A 15,366-nucleotide genomic window follows, 5' to 3' on the forward strand; every position below is an offset into this window, starting at 1 on the left:
TTGCATCCATTACACACCTTCTCATCCTAACATCCTCACACACATAATCAATCATTGCCTTCCGTTCACTCAGTTCACCACCCACCGTTCTCATCACTCGCCACTTATGCCTATGGATCATTTTGTGTCTGAAGAGGGTATTGGCTATCACCAACCCCCTGCCGACACAAATGTCCACTAAAGCACTGTCATTCTAATCCATCTCTGCAGACACACCCCACTTACCAACTATTCCATCCACCTCTCTGCTGAGGGGGGTCACCTTGACACGGTGGCGGGGCTTGAAGCGTGGCTGACGATGCCACCTACTCTGGAGGCATGCCTACCTTTCAAGGGTTCAGTATTTGTCAGCAACATGGACTAAGCACCTCCTACATCACTGGTGGAGGAGGCCTGCTGATGATGTTAGTCCTTGCCCATCTGCCAACTAGGGCGGGACTTTTGCCTCCCCACGTGTTTGCCATGTGTGGCGTCCCGTAATGCTGGGAGATGGGAGTCCTGGGTGTTGAGCGATGCTGCAATATGCAGCCTGCACTAGCAATACACCTCTTTGGTCCCTTATTCTGGCTAGTCGAGCAGCCTGGCTGGGCCCGACCAGGTCAATTGGCTGGTTATGCATTGGCTAGGGTCAAATGGGCACTGGGAGGCCTGGTGGCTCCTATCGTCTTGGAGTCACCCTTTGCCCAGGTCCCTCAATGGTTACCCGTGTATACTCTCTTGCTACCTCTGGGGTCTCCAGTGGTGTTGTCCCTGGCTTTCGACCTCCCCTTGTTGGTGTCCATGGTGGGTAGAGGGGTGGGGGAATGAAGTTTTTATGTTGTTATATGGAGAGAGTAACTAAAAACCCTGTTGCCGACATCTCACCTGTTGCTGGAAACTCTTCCGACTCTTCTTCCCTGATTGCCACTCTGGAGCCATTCCAGACCCCTGGGGACTATCCTCCTTTGCCTCAGCATCCAGCTGTGACTGGAAGGCAGTCACATTGGGCTGGTGGGACTCTGGAGTTGGGCCCAGCACAAACTATGCTGGCATCATATGGGAAGTACCGAGTACTGAAAACCCCTCTGGATAGGTCAGTGGTAGATACTGTTATCTTTAATTTATACCGTGCCATTGTTTCTGCATGTGGGAGAGAACCTAAGATCTCATCACAGGGTGACGGAAGCCTCCTGATTGAGGTGTCCTGCCCAGAAGGAAGCTCCCGATTGCAAGCTGTCACTTCTGTTTCTGGTGTCCAAGTTACCTGTGTTCCTCATGCTGCCTTTAACAAATGCAAAGGTGTTATTTTTTCCCATGACCTCCTTCGATATCCAGAGGCACGGTTGCTGGAGGAATTGAGATCTTCTAGTGTGGTGAATGTTGAGAGAGTGCGGAAGAAATCTGATGGTGTCCTGACCCCGACTCCTACTTTATTCCTGACTTTTGACAGACTAACATTGCCTTCGTCAGTTAAACTTGCTTGGCTGTCACTTCCTGTTAAGCCATACTTGCCGACCCGAAAGTGATGTTTCCACTGTTAGGGGTAATGTCACGTTAGCTGATTTTGTTGCCATGCACAGGCTGGCCTGCCTGGTGTCTGTGTCTCCTGTGGTGGACCAAGCCATAGCCTACCAGCGACTGTATAGACCCCTTAAATGTTATCAGTGTGGAGGTCCTCATGCACTCTCTTCTAAAAACTGTCAAAGATACTGCCTTGAAAAGGAGATTTTGTCCATTCGTACACATGAGAGGGTTTCATTTCCTGAAGCAAAAAGAGGAGCACAGACACTCTTCTTTCAGCCTGGGGTTACTTAGGCTTCTGTCCTTTTTGGAACACCAGTGCGTTGCCCTGTATCTCAGAGGCAGCCTCTACCCATTCCAATGTCCACTCCTTCAACTTGTGATTTGCAGGATGCTGTCCCCATGATTAGAACTGATTGTGAGAATGATGTTTGCCTGACCACTACTCCAACTGTTTCTGCCCCCACTGCGGTGGCTGATGACTTGCACATTTCTGTGGTGGTGGCAGATGTCCACGTTGACCGGACTCCTTCTCCTGTCATAGTCAGTATGCCCGAGGCTCCATGTGTAACTGGCAAACGTCACCGTTGTTCATCAGAGTCCTTTGAACATGAAGACTGGCCACCTAAGGTCTCTATTGTTGACCCTTCTGTCGACACCACTCATGTTCCCTCTGTCCAGGAGGCTGAGGGATCTAGCCAGTGACAGCTGAAGCTGATGGTTCAGCTCTGGTCCAGTCCCCACCTGGGAAGGTTGTTGGACAGCTCGTTGGTGCTTCAGATCTAAAGCACAGGATGTCTTCCCCAAATGATTCGAGTCCTGTGGACTCTACTTCCACTTCTGGGGCCTCTGGTGGGGGCATTGGGCGTCCTACACCTCCAAAGGCAGCCCCCAAGCCACCTTCCAAACAAACTGGTATGCCCACTCCAAGAAGGAGTGTTGTAAAACTTACTATCTCATCCACTTGTTTGCCCACAGATGTTCGACAGAGGGTGCTGGTTTCTGGTGCAGGGCAGCCTTCTACGAAGGGCCTTCATAAGCATCAGTCCAAACCCCTTCATCTGTCAGGTTTACAGTCCCGCACTTAATCATCATTCCTCCATTATGGGTTCTATCATCCAGTGGAACTGTCGGGGTTTACGAGTTAACAATGAGGAACTGTGTCATCTTATTTCTGAATTTACTCCTCTGTGCATGTGCATCCAGGAGACCATGGTAGGTGATGCTTTTCCTTCTGGTCCTTCTGGCTACCATGCCTTTTATTCTGATCCTGTGCCAGGCCAAGGTCATCATGAAGGTGCTGCTATTGTCCTTCGCCAGGATATTCCGTACAGTCATCTGGACATCTCTACTCCCCTGCAGGCTGTGGCTGTCTGGATGTTTTTACGTCGACAGTACACAGTTTGTAGTCTTTATCTACCTCCCAGTGCTACTGTTGAAAGGGCTGATCTGGAATGCCTTATTCATGGCCTTCCTTGTCTCCTTCTGTTACTGGGAGATATGAATGGTCACCATCCACTATGGGGAAACAGTGAGGCCAACCCTCGGGGTGTAATACTGGCCTTTTTAGTGGAATATGAGGAGTTAGGCATTTTGAACTCCAATAAAATGACTTATTTCCATAGCCAGACAGGAACTTTTACTGCCATTGATTTGTCCTTATGTTCAGCTGATGCTGTTTTAGATTTAAACTGGGATGTGTTGCCAGACCTGTATAGCAGCGACCATTTCCCGTTACTCTTAACTGCTGATGCAGGTGGACCTCAGTCACATCTTCCTCGCTGGCTTTTGTTTAAGGCTGACTGGCCATGTTTCAGGGAATTAAGTTCAATTTCCCTTTCTGTCAATGAGTTTAGCTGTCTTACTAAGGCAGTGTCATATTTCAATACCATGTTGCACTCAGCAGCCCTATTATCTATTCCAAAACCAAAGGGTCAGTTTCCTAAACGTCCAGTTCCTTGGTGGAACTCAGAGTGCAGTTCCACAGTGAGAGACAAAAGAGTTGCCTTCTCTCAACTTCGTCGTCACGGTGGGGATCCTCAATATTTGGTGGCGTATCAGAGGGCACGAGCACCTGTGGGGCGGGTTTTAAAGGAGGCCAGGTGTTCATCCTGGAAGGGTTATGTTTCCTTCATCAATTCAAGGACTTCCATCACCCAGGTGTGGAACCAGGTAAGGAAAATTTCAGGGAAATTTACTGTCCCCTCCCCTCCTGTTTTATCTTTAGCAGTTGGAACTGTGGCTGATCCATTTGCTGTTGCAGAGTTGCTTGCTGATCATTTTGCCAGTGTGTCACAGAAGGATGCAGATACGCCTTCGGCTTGCCACCATCGGCATCTAGAGTCTCGTGGTCTCAGTATTCCCTCTGCTGGGGGAGAGCCTTACAATGTTCCATTTTTCAATTTCTGAACTCCAGGTGGCTCTGTCGCAGTGCCATGATTCCTCTCCTGGTTATGATGATATTCCTCATGCCTTTTTACACCAACTGTCTGATGAGTCCCTGTTGTTTTTGCTCTCACTGTTTAATAAGATCTGGTGTTCTAGGGAGTTTCTGGCTTGTTGGGGTGTTGCTGTAGTTATACCCATCCCCAAACCAGATAAGGACCACCTACAGGTGACGAATTATCAACCTATTTCTTTGACGTCTTGTATATGTAAAGTTTTGGAAAAGATGGCCAATGTTAGGCTTGTGTGGCATGGACCTTGCAAGAGGGGAACAAGTCAAGAGTGAGAGCAGTGGAAATGAGTTACTTGAGAGGAGCATGTGGAGTGACGTGGAGGGACAGGTTGACGAATGAAGAAGTGAAGGAACGCTGTGGAGTGGATGTGGATGTGGTTGAGAAGATTAGGAGAAATACACTGAGGTGGTTTGGACATGTGAAGAGAATGGAGAATGAAAGACTGACTAAGAGGGTGTATGTAGCTGAGGTGGAGGGAGGAAGAGGGAGAGGTAGACCGAGGATGAGGTGGAGGGATGGAGTTGAGAGGTATATGAGGGAGGGGGGGGGGTGAGTTGGGGGAAGGGTAGTCAAATGGTGGGTGACAGAGCTACTTGGAGGCGTTTTGTTTGCGGCCACCCTTTGCGGGATTAGGGCGTCGGGCTATAGATAGATAGATAGACTTCTTATTGCCTGCTTAGTATAGTTTGCGAAAAATGCGATCTATCTTTGATGCACTATTGTCCTTGGAATCTTCAGTCTGTGAGGCATTCTCCACTAACCAACATTAGGTCACGGTCTTCGATCTGGAGAAGGCATATGACACTGCCTGGCGTCATGGTATTTTACTCTCTCTTCATGAGTTTGATCTTCGTGGGCGCTTACCTGTTTTTATTCAACAGTTTTTATCTAACCGAATTTTAAGGGTGCGAGTGGGAGGAGTGCTTTCTAATGCCCGAGCACTAGAAGATGGAGTACCACAGGGGAGTATCCTTAGTGTTACTCTGTTTGCAGTAGCAATTAACAGCGTCATCAGTGTGCTTCCTGATGGTGTACGAGGATCACTATATGTCGATGACCTCTCAATTTCCTTCACCGCGTCTAGAATGTCTCTTATAGAGAGGTTGTTGCAGCTTTTTTTTTTTTTTTAATAGATAATGAAAGGAGGAAGGAAAAACAGAGGAAAAAAATAAGTCCATGTGCCTAAAGGCATCCTCCATTCATAAAATATTTATAACAGCTGGATTTGAATAAAAGTGGATTAAATGTTTGTGGGAAACAACTCCCAGGAAGTGAATTCCAGAGAGTACTTTGATAAGCAGAGGTTCTGCACTGCGGCGAAGAGAGTTTGAGTTCATGGGCTCTCCCAGCTTCCAGAGTATTTCGGGAGAAAATGTGAAGGGGAGCCACAATTGAAGCCAGTTCGTCAGAGCTGGCTGTCAATAGAATTTCTGACTGGGCAGAATCTCGCGGTTTCCATTTTTCTTTAACAAAGACAGTGGCTATTCATTTTTGTCGTCTTTGAGGGGTTCACCCAGAACCTGACTTGTATCTCTATGGTAGGAGAATATCCTGGGTGGTAGTGACGCAGTTTCTGGGTCTTCTGTTTGATAGACAATTAACCTGGGTTCCTCATATTCATTCTATTAAGGCAGCTTGTCTTAAAGCTTTGAGTCTTTTTAGGGGTTTAGCTCATACCTCTTGGGGTGCTGACTAATAGAACCTTCTCTTCTTGCATAGGTCTCTTGTTCTTCCTAAACTTGGATATGGATGTGAGGTTTGCTCCTCTTCAACAGATGCCCATCTCTGGTTGTTAATTCTGTGCATCATGCTGGTATATGTCTGGCAACCGGGGCAATCAGATCATCCCTGATTTCAAGTTTGTTGGTGGATGCTGGTGTACTCCCTTGGATTTGCTACACCAGTTGCTAATGATGAGGTGTTGGTATTGTCTTCACCGCATTCCTGACTTAATTTCTTGTGACATCGTCTCCCAGGATTCCTGATCATCTGTTTATGACACCCGTCCTAATTTCTCAGAGCTATTTGGTTACAGGGTCCGGTCTGTTATGTTAGCCCTCTCTGTTCCGAGATTGGGAATTTGTCCACATCGGATCCAAAGGGTGGGTTCTTGGCTACTCCCTTGTGTGACATTTGGAAGGTCCGTTGTTGAAAAAAAGGACTCACTTCCCGCTCAGGTGTCCCTCTCTCTCTTTTTAGAAGATGCCTCCATTCATGAGCGTTCTGTCCCCGTCTATACTGGACTAATACTGGAGTAGGATTTGGTGTTGTCTTCCCTTCCTTTAGTAGGGATGGTAGCCTTCCTGGCATTACTTCAGTGTATATGGTGGATCTGACTGCATTTTTATATGCTCTTAAAATCATTTTTAATCTGCCCCAATCCGTTTTTGCGATTTTTAGTGACTCGCGTAGTGCTCTGTCTGCACTGGAGTCTTTTAATCCATCCCATCCACTGGTTTTATCAATTTGAGAATGGCTTTTTCTTCTTGGCCGTCGTGACCGCCATGTGCACTTCTGCTGGATTCCTGCACATGTTGGTGTGGTAGGCAATGAGAGGGCAGATACTTTAGCTAAAGCTGCGTCTTCTCAACAGCTCCCAACCGACTATCCACTTCCTGCTTTTGATGTAACACCTTACTTGCGGAACGCAATTCGTACATGTTGGCAGAGACACTGGGATGTTGTTTCTCATAACAAACTAAAAGAAATCTTTCAGAGAGGGGTTGTGCCAGGGGTTCTTCCCTCCATGTCTCGGCATTTGGAGGTGGCTCTTGCTATGCTTCGCATTGGGCACTCCCGGCTTACAGATGGGTTCCTCATGGATGGTGAGACTCAACCGTACTATGATGACTTCCTTGTTCTCCTTACTGTCTGTCACTTGCTGGTCGAGTGTCCGAATCTAGGGGACCTATGTCAGAGATTCCTCCATAGGCGTAAGGGGGCAGATGGTGCCTACTGTTTGTCCTTGATGCTCGGTGAAGCTTCTAGTGATTTTACTGATGTTTTTAGTTTTCTTCATGAGGTGGGCCTCCTTCCACTCTTATAAGTAATTGATGTTTTGTAAAATTATTCTTTTATTATTTTCAGTGTTTTATTCCTACTAACGGATACTAACTTTATCTTGAATATGCATTTTTTATTTTGCTGAATCATTTACTTTGTCCGGTGGCATATGACCCTGGCAGTTGCATTGCCAGATTTTAATTATTTTCAATCAATCAATCAATCAATTCCATCCACCTTCACATTTCCTATTTTTCCATTCATATCTCCAATCAAAAATACTTTCTCATTTATTTCAAACTTTTCCATGCATGCTTCCACATTTGTCCAGAACTCTTCTCTCACTCTGCTTGCACGATTGGCACATACACGTCGATATATATATATATATATATATATATATATATATATATATATATATATATATATATATATATATATATATATTCTACCAGGGGTACCCGGCGTTCCTCCTCCCCCTCCTGATTTATCTTCCTCCTCCTGTCCCTTCCCCCCATCTCTCTCTCTCTCTCTCTCTCTCTCCTTATTTATCTGACTTACTACTCTGCGCCCCTCTCCTTATTTATCTGACTCTTACTACTCTGCCCCCCTCCCTCAAACCATCAGTCTTTTTGGTCTGAAAACCTTCCTTGGTCATAAGACCAAAAAGACGAACATTCCAATCCTATTTGTTCTAGTTTAATCTTTTTTTTTTTTCTGCTCAAGAAAGACCATGTACCTCTCATGCTTTTGAAGAGGGATTATAAGAGGTCCAGGAACTTTCTGTTTCAGCTTTCACAGACTAACGCACAGTATTTGTGCGTACTTGTTTACTTTCACCGGTGACCTAAAATGATCTCCTACCAGTGACCTCAAATGACCTCGGAGTCAACCTCACACAGCCTATGTCCGAACTGGAGGTCATGTGTTTCTCCATGCCAAAAATTCGGCTCCAGGGGTAGCCGGCGTTGCCCGGGCCAAAAAGACGAACGGTCAACCGGTGACCTCATTTAACCCAGATCTTAATTTTGACTCCCCTAAAACCTTCCTTGAGTCATAAGGATTCCAAATATGTTGGTTAAGGCCAGGTAAAATGAAAACTGAGGGAGTAGTTCGTGAACAAACAGACAAACAGAAAGTGCCATTCATATATCTATCTATCCATATATATATATATAAAATGTGTGTGTGTATGTTTGTGTGTGTGTGTGTGTCCATCCGTATACATAATTACCTCCGCCAACGAATTTCGAGGAGGTTATGAATTCACCTAGGTTTTTCTATTTGTTTGTTTGTTGGTCTGCATGATAGCTTCAAATGTTCTCAATGAATTTCATTGACATTTTTTGGAAGGGTCGGCCATGGGCCAAGAAGGAATTGATTAAATTTCGGGGAGCTTCCGGATCCTATATATCCCGCACAATATCTCAGAAGTTCTCAATAAATTCCAATAAAACTTTGTGGAAGAGTGGACCGTGGCCCAAGATACAATTAATTAAATTTTAGGGCGTATTCGGATCCCATTGATTCCACACAAAATCTCTACGGATCCGGATCCGAAACATTTTAAATGACAATGGTATTGGAGCAGGTATGCCCTCTCTGGGTGCTTTTTATTTTATATGAGAAACTTTGTCTGTTTATCTGTCTGTCTGTCGTCTGTGGAAATCGAGGGGGATACATATAGAACTCTCTACATTGCTCTGCGAAGGGTAACATTTTACAACGAATTTTGCTGTGTACATTAGAGTTGCTAACGTAACGCCTGTGATGGCCAGGATTAGAACTAATTAGAAATAATTGTTAACTTGCTAGAAACATGGTAGCCAATTACCGAATAATGCTTTATAGTACGTCTACATCCAAATCATTGTTAGGTACAACGGACGGATGGATGAACTGATTGGTGAGGTGGGCAGGGCGGGTTGGGTAGGTAGGTAGAGGGAGAATAGGTATATGGCAGGAAAAGATCCATGGGGAATATGTCCCTGGGGAAATTAACCCAAGGAGGTACATGGGTTCAGTGGGTAACATGGGACCCCAGGTGTCTTTTACAGAGGGAGTGGCCATCCAGAGTTCCAGGCAATGCCAGTAATCATAGAATTCTTCGTGGCCAAAGCCAAGTACCCCTGCAAGTACATGTGTGTGTGATGTGCCGTGGTCACATCAAATAGGTCAGATCATGACAGGACGAGATAGCCTTTGAGAGGTGAGGATCCAGCGGGTAAGTAAGCAGCTCATATCACTGCAAATGGAGCACTCTCTTTGATAAAAGCCACTGGTGAAATGTCTGAGAGTAAACTCGATTCTCTCACTTGTGTGTGTTTTTTTCCTAATCACCCTGTAAAATACACTTGTCAACAAACACACACACACACACACACACACACACACACACACACACACATATATATATATATATATATATATATATATATATATATATATATATATATATATATATATATATATATATATATATATATATATATATATATATATATATATATAAAGCACTACTTTGCATCATACCAACGCCTCAGTGTGCCCTTATAACGGTGAGAAACATTGAAGGAGATACTCAGTTGCAACATTGTTGCAAGTTGCTCAGTTTACATCATACGGCACAGCAAAATATAATTACTTAAGAAGCACAATGGCATTGGAAAATATATGATGAATATAATAATTCGCATTTCGTAATTTATAGCGGTTATTGTAATGAGTTACCTGAGTCTTCAGGCATCATCATGCATTACATTGGTTCACTATTCAGTAAATCACTGCATAAATAGCCACAGCATAGAAATAAATAGTAATTGTACTCTGCATTTTTTTTTCATTGAGAAAAAGGTGACTATAATTAAACCTATTCACGTACGAAGGCATCCACTGATCTTTATATAATTTTTTTAAAATATTTTCAGCCACAAAAATGCAAACTTACTAAGTAAAGACTTTCATGGTTTTCTTTGGTTACTTTCCCCTTGTGTAAAGAGGTGGTCGCACTAAGATGTCGTCTCCAATGCATCATCCTCTGACAAATTAATGACCTAATGAAGATAAAATAGTAATTTTCAAGTCAGACCATAACCGTATGTTTCCAATTTTGTCTTGCTCAGTTGTATTACAAGTTAGTTTAGTTCGCTTTTAACCAGTAAGGCATATTTTAAGTCCTTTCAGGGTATTTTACATTTAATCAGTTTAGTTCATTCTCACTGTGTACCCAAAACAGGAAATGCAACCAAGTGAGCACTAGACTGAACTGATGACTTCGACGTCAGAGGGTTGATTCCTTCTAAGTAAAGGGGAAATATTGCTGGGAATCTAGAATGTTTACTACTAAATTCATTAGTGTTCTACACGGCCAACATTATACCATAAAGAATAAACTCTACTGTTTGTATAAAATATTAAGTAACACTGAAGCATTCTCTCTCAGCATGTACATAAAAATCAGACTTCTTGAAAGAAACATGTCTTTTTGAAGCAGAAAAAAGAAAAATTTTGGCTATATTTCAGTTACCTTCTTGGAGGAGGACGCGAACACAATTGAAGATATTAGTCTCCCGCCTGGCTTTGTGGTGTGTATGGGTGGGAAGACAAGGGGGCACGAGCAGCAAAACAGTGATCACTGCCAGCAGGGTAGTTACCACAGCCGCCCACACCAGTGGTGACAGAGGCTGCAGGAAGCCCCACGGGTCCACTTTAGGACGACCACGGGCAGCAAAAACCGTATATTCAGTGTAAAAGACGCTGAATGTGTAGTCTATCCACTTATTTCGATTATGTGTCATTGCAAAAGGACCAAGAGCTAAGTCGGCTTCCTGAAATGAAATAAGAACTACTATCATCACATTGATCGTGTTAGTCTCATTTCAAGTTTTCATGGCATACAAAAGGGGTGTTTGGACAGAAACACAAAATTATATTAGAAATCATACGGAGCTTTGCAAGTAATATTAACATTACAGTTCCTCCCTATCAAATCTTCAAAATTCTTTGTCACAGGTCATCCACCAAAAACTCACGACTCCTTCATAAATATTTATGGGAAAGAATTTATGTCTCATGGAAATGTAATGGGGATGAGGCGTCTGAGGAGTATATATGTAGTGATTTGTATGGATCAAGTGAGAAATGATGAAGTGCAAAGGAGAAATGGAGTAGTGCGGCAGATGGCTGATCGATTTGAGCAGAGAGTCTCGCGTTGGTTTGGGCGTATGGAGGGAGTGGATGAAGAGTGATTGATGAAAAAGATAACTGGATCGCATTAGAAAGGTGTACGGCTGAAAGGAAGACCACAAATGGGATGGATGGACAGTGAGAAGAAGAGCATTAGTTGCAAGAGGGATGTCTGTTTAGCAATGAAGAGTGGCCGCACGTGATAAAGATGACTGGAGAGGAATTGTGAATGAATAAATGGTGACACAGCCTTGAGCGGGTATTCTCCAGCGTCAGGTCAGGTGTGGGTAAGGGGATGGGTCCATTATGATTTGGCTGGGGTAAACTGGATTTGCTGTTAGGCTCTGCTGCAGATATTGCAGATTCCACTGCGCAGTTGACCCTCGTGAGGTGTGGTGTAGTGAGGATCTGTCCCTTCTCCCCTTGGGGCCAAGACACGAATAAATGTGTGTGTGTAGGGATGAGTAAATTGGGAGTGTGTCGTCCTGTCTCGGATACCTCCCTTTCTTCGGGGGGAGCAGCGTAGGTATATAGATTGATAAAGATTTCTCTGCTGGCTAAGTTTCAAAAGGTGAATTCCATGACCTTATATCACCTTATGAAAATGGAGAACAACTCCAAACGCTGGCTTGCCAACTACTTATCCGGTAGACAATCACTCGATACATTCTGGAGCAAGTCATCATGTACACAAAACTTCCGTAATGGTGTTCCGCAGGGCTCCGGTATTTCACCTAAAGTTTTCAGTCTAATCATGCATAGCATTCCTACACCTCAACCACCCACAAACATTGTCTCATAATTATACAGTTGAAAATACTACAACCTCACATCATTTTATGTACACAGTCTGCACAGTGCCACAAGACGATTTCATCACACTTCAGAGATGGGTCGAGGATAACAAACTGACAATCACTCGTGCCAAATCCACCATCACACTCATCACCAACAAACATGAACGCATGTACACCCCTAACATCACATTCTACATTGTACCTGTGCCACACACTCTCTTCACTAAGATCCTTGCAGTGACTTACGACAGTGAATTCACCTTCAGGGACCACACACAATACATAAGAAGCATTTTACCCCAGGGACATACTTTAGACAACAAAAAGGAACATTTTCAACTCTAGTGATAATACATTTTATCAGTTATGTCCTACCCCTCCCTGGCATGTGCCCCTTTCCTAACTCCCACTGTAAAGCCTTGCAGACTATACAAAACAACGTACTATACATCATCATTGGCTGCACGAATACCACTCTCACAGCTCACTTACACTTCGAAACCAGTCTTCCCTGTGAGATATTATCTTCATATGAATGGTAGACACTTCTGCGTGGCAGTCTGTCGTAACACACAACAGCTTGTCATCATATGACTGATCCACAAAAAGCAAATAGATCATAAAACAGTCACCTCACAAGCATTACCAGATCCTCCTCAACAACATCTCATTTACTGATTCAAACAAAAGCAATGAAGAAACACCTACATACCCATTTCACGCACACGACAATACATCTCAGAACACTATGTCACATCCCTCCCCCTCACATTCCCAACATCTACTTATCAGAGGTACCCTTAAACAGAGCCAACCAAAATAATACACCTAGCTTGGTTTAGTACAGGACATCACGCAGCTCTCCTCAGTTACTCACTTATATTTACGATGGGTGGAATCATAGATGGCACATGTCTCATCTCATCTCATCTCAGTTCTGGCCCAGCAGTCGTAGCAACCACACGTCTTCCCCAGTGTCCCAGATACTGAAACGTGGCCACTCCATCCCGCAGACATATCCCATCATCCATCTCAGCACAGCCAGTCCACTTCATCTCATCCCTTGCCATAGACTTTTACTGATCGCAACTTTACATCTTCACCAATCTTTTTTTCTTTATTATCTATCGGCTCATTCCCCAAGGTAGACTCTGGTCCTGATTGGGCTCACCCAGTAGAAGCTCTGGTGTGGTACGACGCCGAACCCCGAGGCAAGTGGCACGAGGAGTCCCCATTAGGGGGTGGTTGTAGGAAGCACCATGGCGGGTTTTCTGTAATAGGGATAGGAGTCCAGGGTACTCCTTCGGCCTTGCAAGTGGTCACCCCCTTCAGAGTTGGGGAAATTTAGGGCACAAGCCCTGGATCTTGGGTAGGAAGGACCTTTTAGGTGGCCTATTAGTGGCCAACAGAACTCCACCAAATGAACCAAAATGGGTAAACTAAAAGTAAAACACAGAACTCCTCGGGACTCGCCAACAAAACTGAAACTGTTAGAAACTATCGCCCCCCAAGAATTTAAAATCACTGGCCTCAATGATTCAAAAGATTACGTCACTGCCTCCACGGCCTCAGATGAGGATGTAGAGAAATTACTGCCCCACACAGTAAAACAAGCACTGCAGGAAAATAGCTTAACGCCGATCCTGCCGCCAGAAATTAAAACAAAAAGAAGCATCATCTGCACTAAGGCAGATGACATCATATACTGTCATACCGAAGATGCCATTGATCAGGAACTTATGGAAGAAAACTCCTGGGCCAAAGTAATCGAAATAACCAAATTTGGAAAAAGAAACACCATGAAAGTAGAATTCGACGAGGCAAGAATGGCAGAAAAGGCAATGGAGGACTTAAAAATGTTCCACTTATACATCAGCAAACACCAGATCGAAGCTGAAAAATACATAAGAATCATGGCTTGCATGAGGTGCTATGCACTGGACTCACACCCCTCATGCCCCAAACCCCCGTATTACGAAATCTGCTCAGAATGTTCCTCCTTAGAATACACATGGAGAAACTGCAATTCTCCCTCTAAAAAATGCATTAGCTGTGGAGGTGATCACCGCTCTACGGCAATGAAATGCCCCACAAGAAAGGTGAAAATTGCCATTAACACACAAGTCACCACTCCTGCCTCAGTCCGCCCAGGTACAAGCTTCGCTCAGGCAATTAAACAAACCAGCACTTCTATCCCCACAACAGCAACTACTCATAGCACAACACCCAACGAGCAATTCTCAGTCTACATAGTTCTTATCATGAATGCTCACATGAATGAGCTAGCAATGCCAGGCAGCTTCAACAAGATATTAGAGCAGAGCTGTACACTAAATGGACTTCCTGTACTGAAACTTCCCCCCAATCCCCCTCTGAAAAAATACTCCAAGTAATGCTACCCGCATCAACAAAAAATCTTTCTCTTCCACCAACCAGCTTAAGAGCAAATCCCCCAGACCCACCCACTAGCTCACCTCCCACCTTCAACTCAGCCTCTAACTCTGACGAAAATATCGATGATGTTGCAACACATAACTCCCCCCCCCCTCCAGGGGCTCACGGCCTCTCACACCAAGAGGAAACGCATCTCCATGTCTCAAACTCAGCCTACCGAATGGACACTGGCTCAGATGCACACTCAAACTCCTCAGAAGACGAAGAGCAAATTAATATTGATATTGAAGTGGACCAAATAACATTCACAAAATTGGAAGGAGTCAAGGCAGCACTCCTCCCCTCAATATGGAACCTCAAGAGAGAATGTAAACATAGTGATCTGTCCATGGTCATTAAAGAGAAAAAAACATTAGTTAAGGTGAACAACAAAATAATTATGTCCACAGATGCAGCATTAAACAAAGAAAAAGCTGAATGTGAGAGACATATAAATTCCAATCAATGATCCGACCCACAGACACCACTGAAGAAAGACTCCTTCTACAAAAGCTGGACCAACATACAAAAACATCACAACCCGCCCAGTCCAGACCCCAAAGACACAGACAATGAGAATAATTCATTATAATGTGCTTAACTGGCATGGACGAAAATTTGGTCTAATCGACACATATCGTAACACAGACCCAGAGATCATCCTGATCAACAGTCATGGCATTCCAACACAAAAACTCTCTACATATCCCTGGCTACACCACACACACACACACACACACACACAGAAATCTATTCAATCTCCCCATCGATGGAACAGTCATTGCCTTAAAAAACAATATGCAATATAAACTCTTGGACCACTTCATATCTGACATGCTGACTGTAGAAATTCAAACACACACTGGCAAAATTATCATTGCCACAACATACCTTGCCCCAAGTCGTCCTTACCTCCCAACCCCCGACTTCATAAACCTATTTAGGAGAAACTCCCCAGTATATCTAATAGGAGACTTAAAAGCTAAACA

The 15,366-nt window shown here is 44.2% G+C and overlaps 1 protein-coding gene across 1 annotated transcript in view; it reads right to left on the reverse strand.

The window, feature by feature from the left end:
- LOC145407146 (glutamate receptor ionotropic, delta-2-like) overlaps positions 1-15,366 on the reverse strand; it is a 78,014-nt gene that overhangs the window by 29,306 nt on the left and 33,342 nt on the right. The window contains exon 6 of the mRNA XM_080278167.1: positions 10,489-10,789. Within this exon, the coding sequence (XP_080134293.1) occupies positions 10,489-10,789 (301 nt within the window). The remainder of the gene's footprint in view (positions 1-10,488; positions 10,790-15,366) is intronic.

This window comes from Coenobita brevimanus, chromosome 8 (genome assembly GCF_032717465.1).
Source record: "Coenobita brevimanus isolate Jiangsu-jjx chromosome 8, ASM3271746v2, whole genome shotgun sequence".
In the NCBI taxonomy this organism is placed as follows: domain Eukaryota; kingdom Metazoa; phylum Arthropoda; class Malacostraca; order Decapoda; family Coenobitidae; genus Coenobita; species Coenobita brevimanus.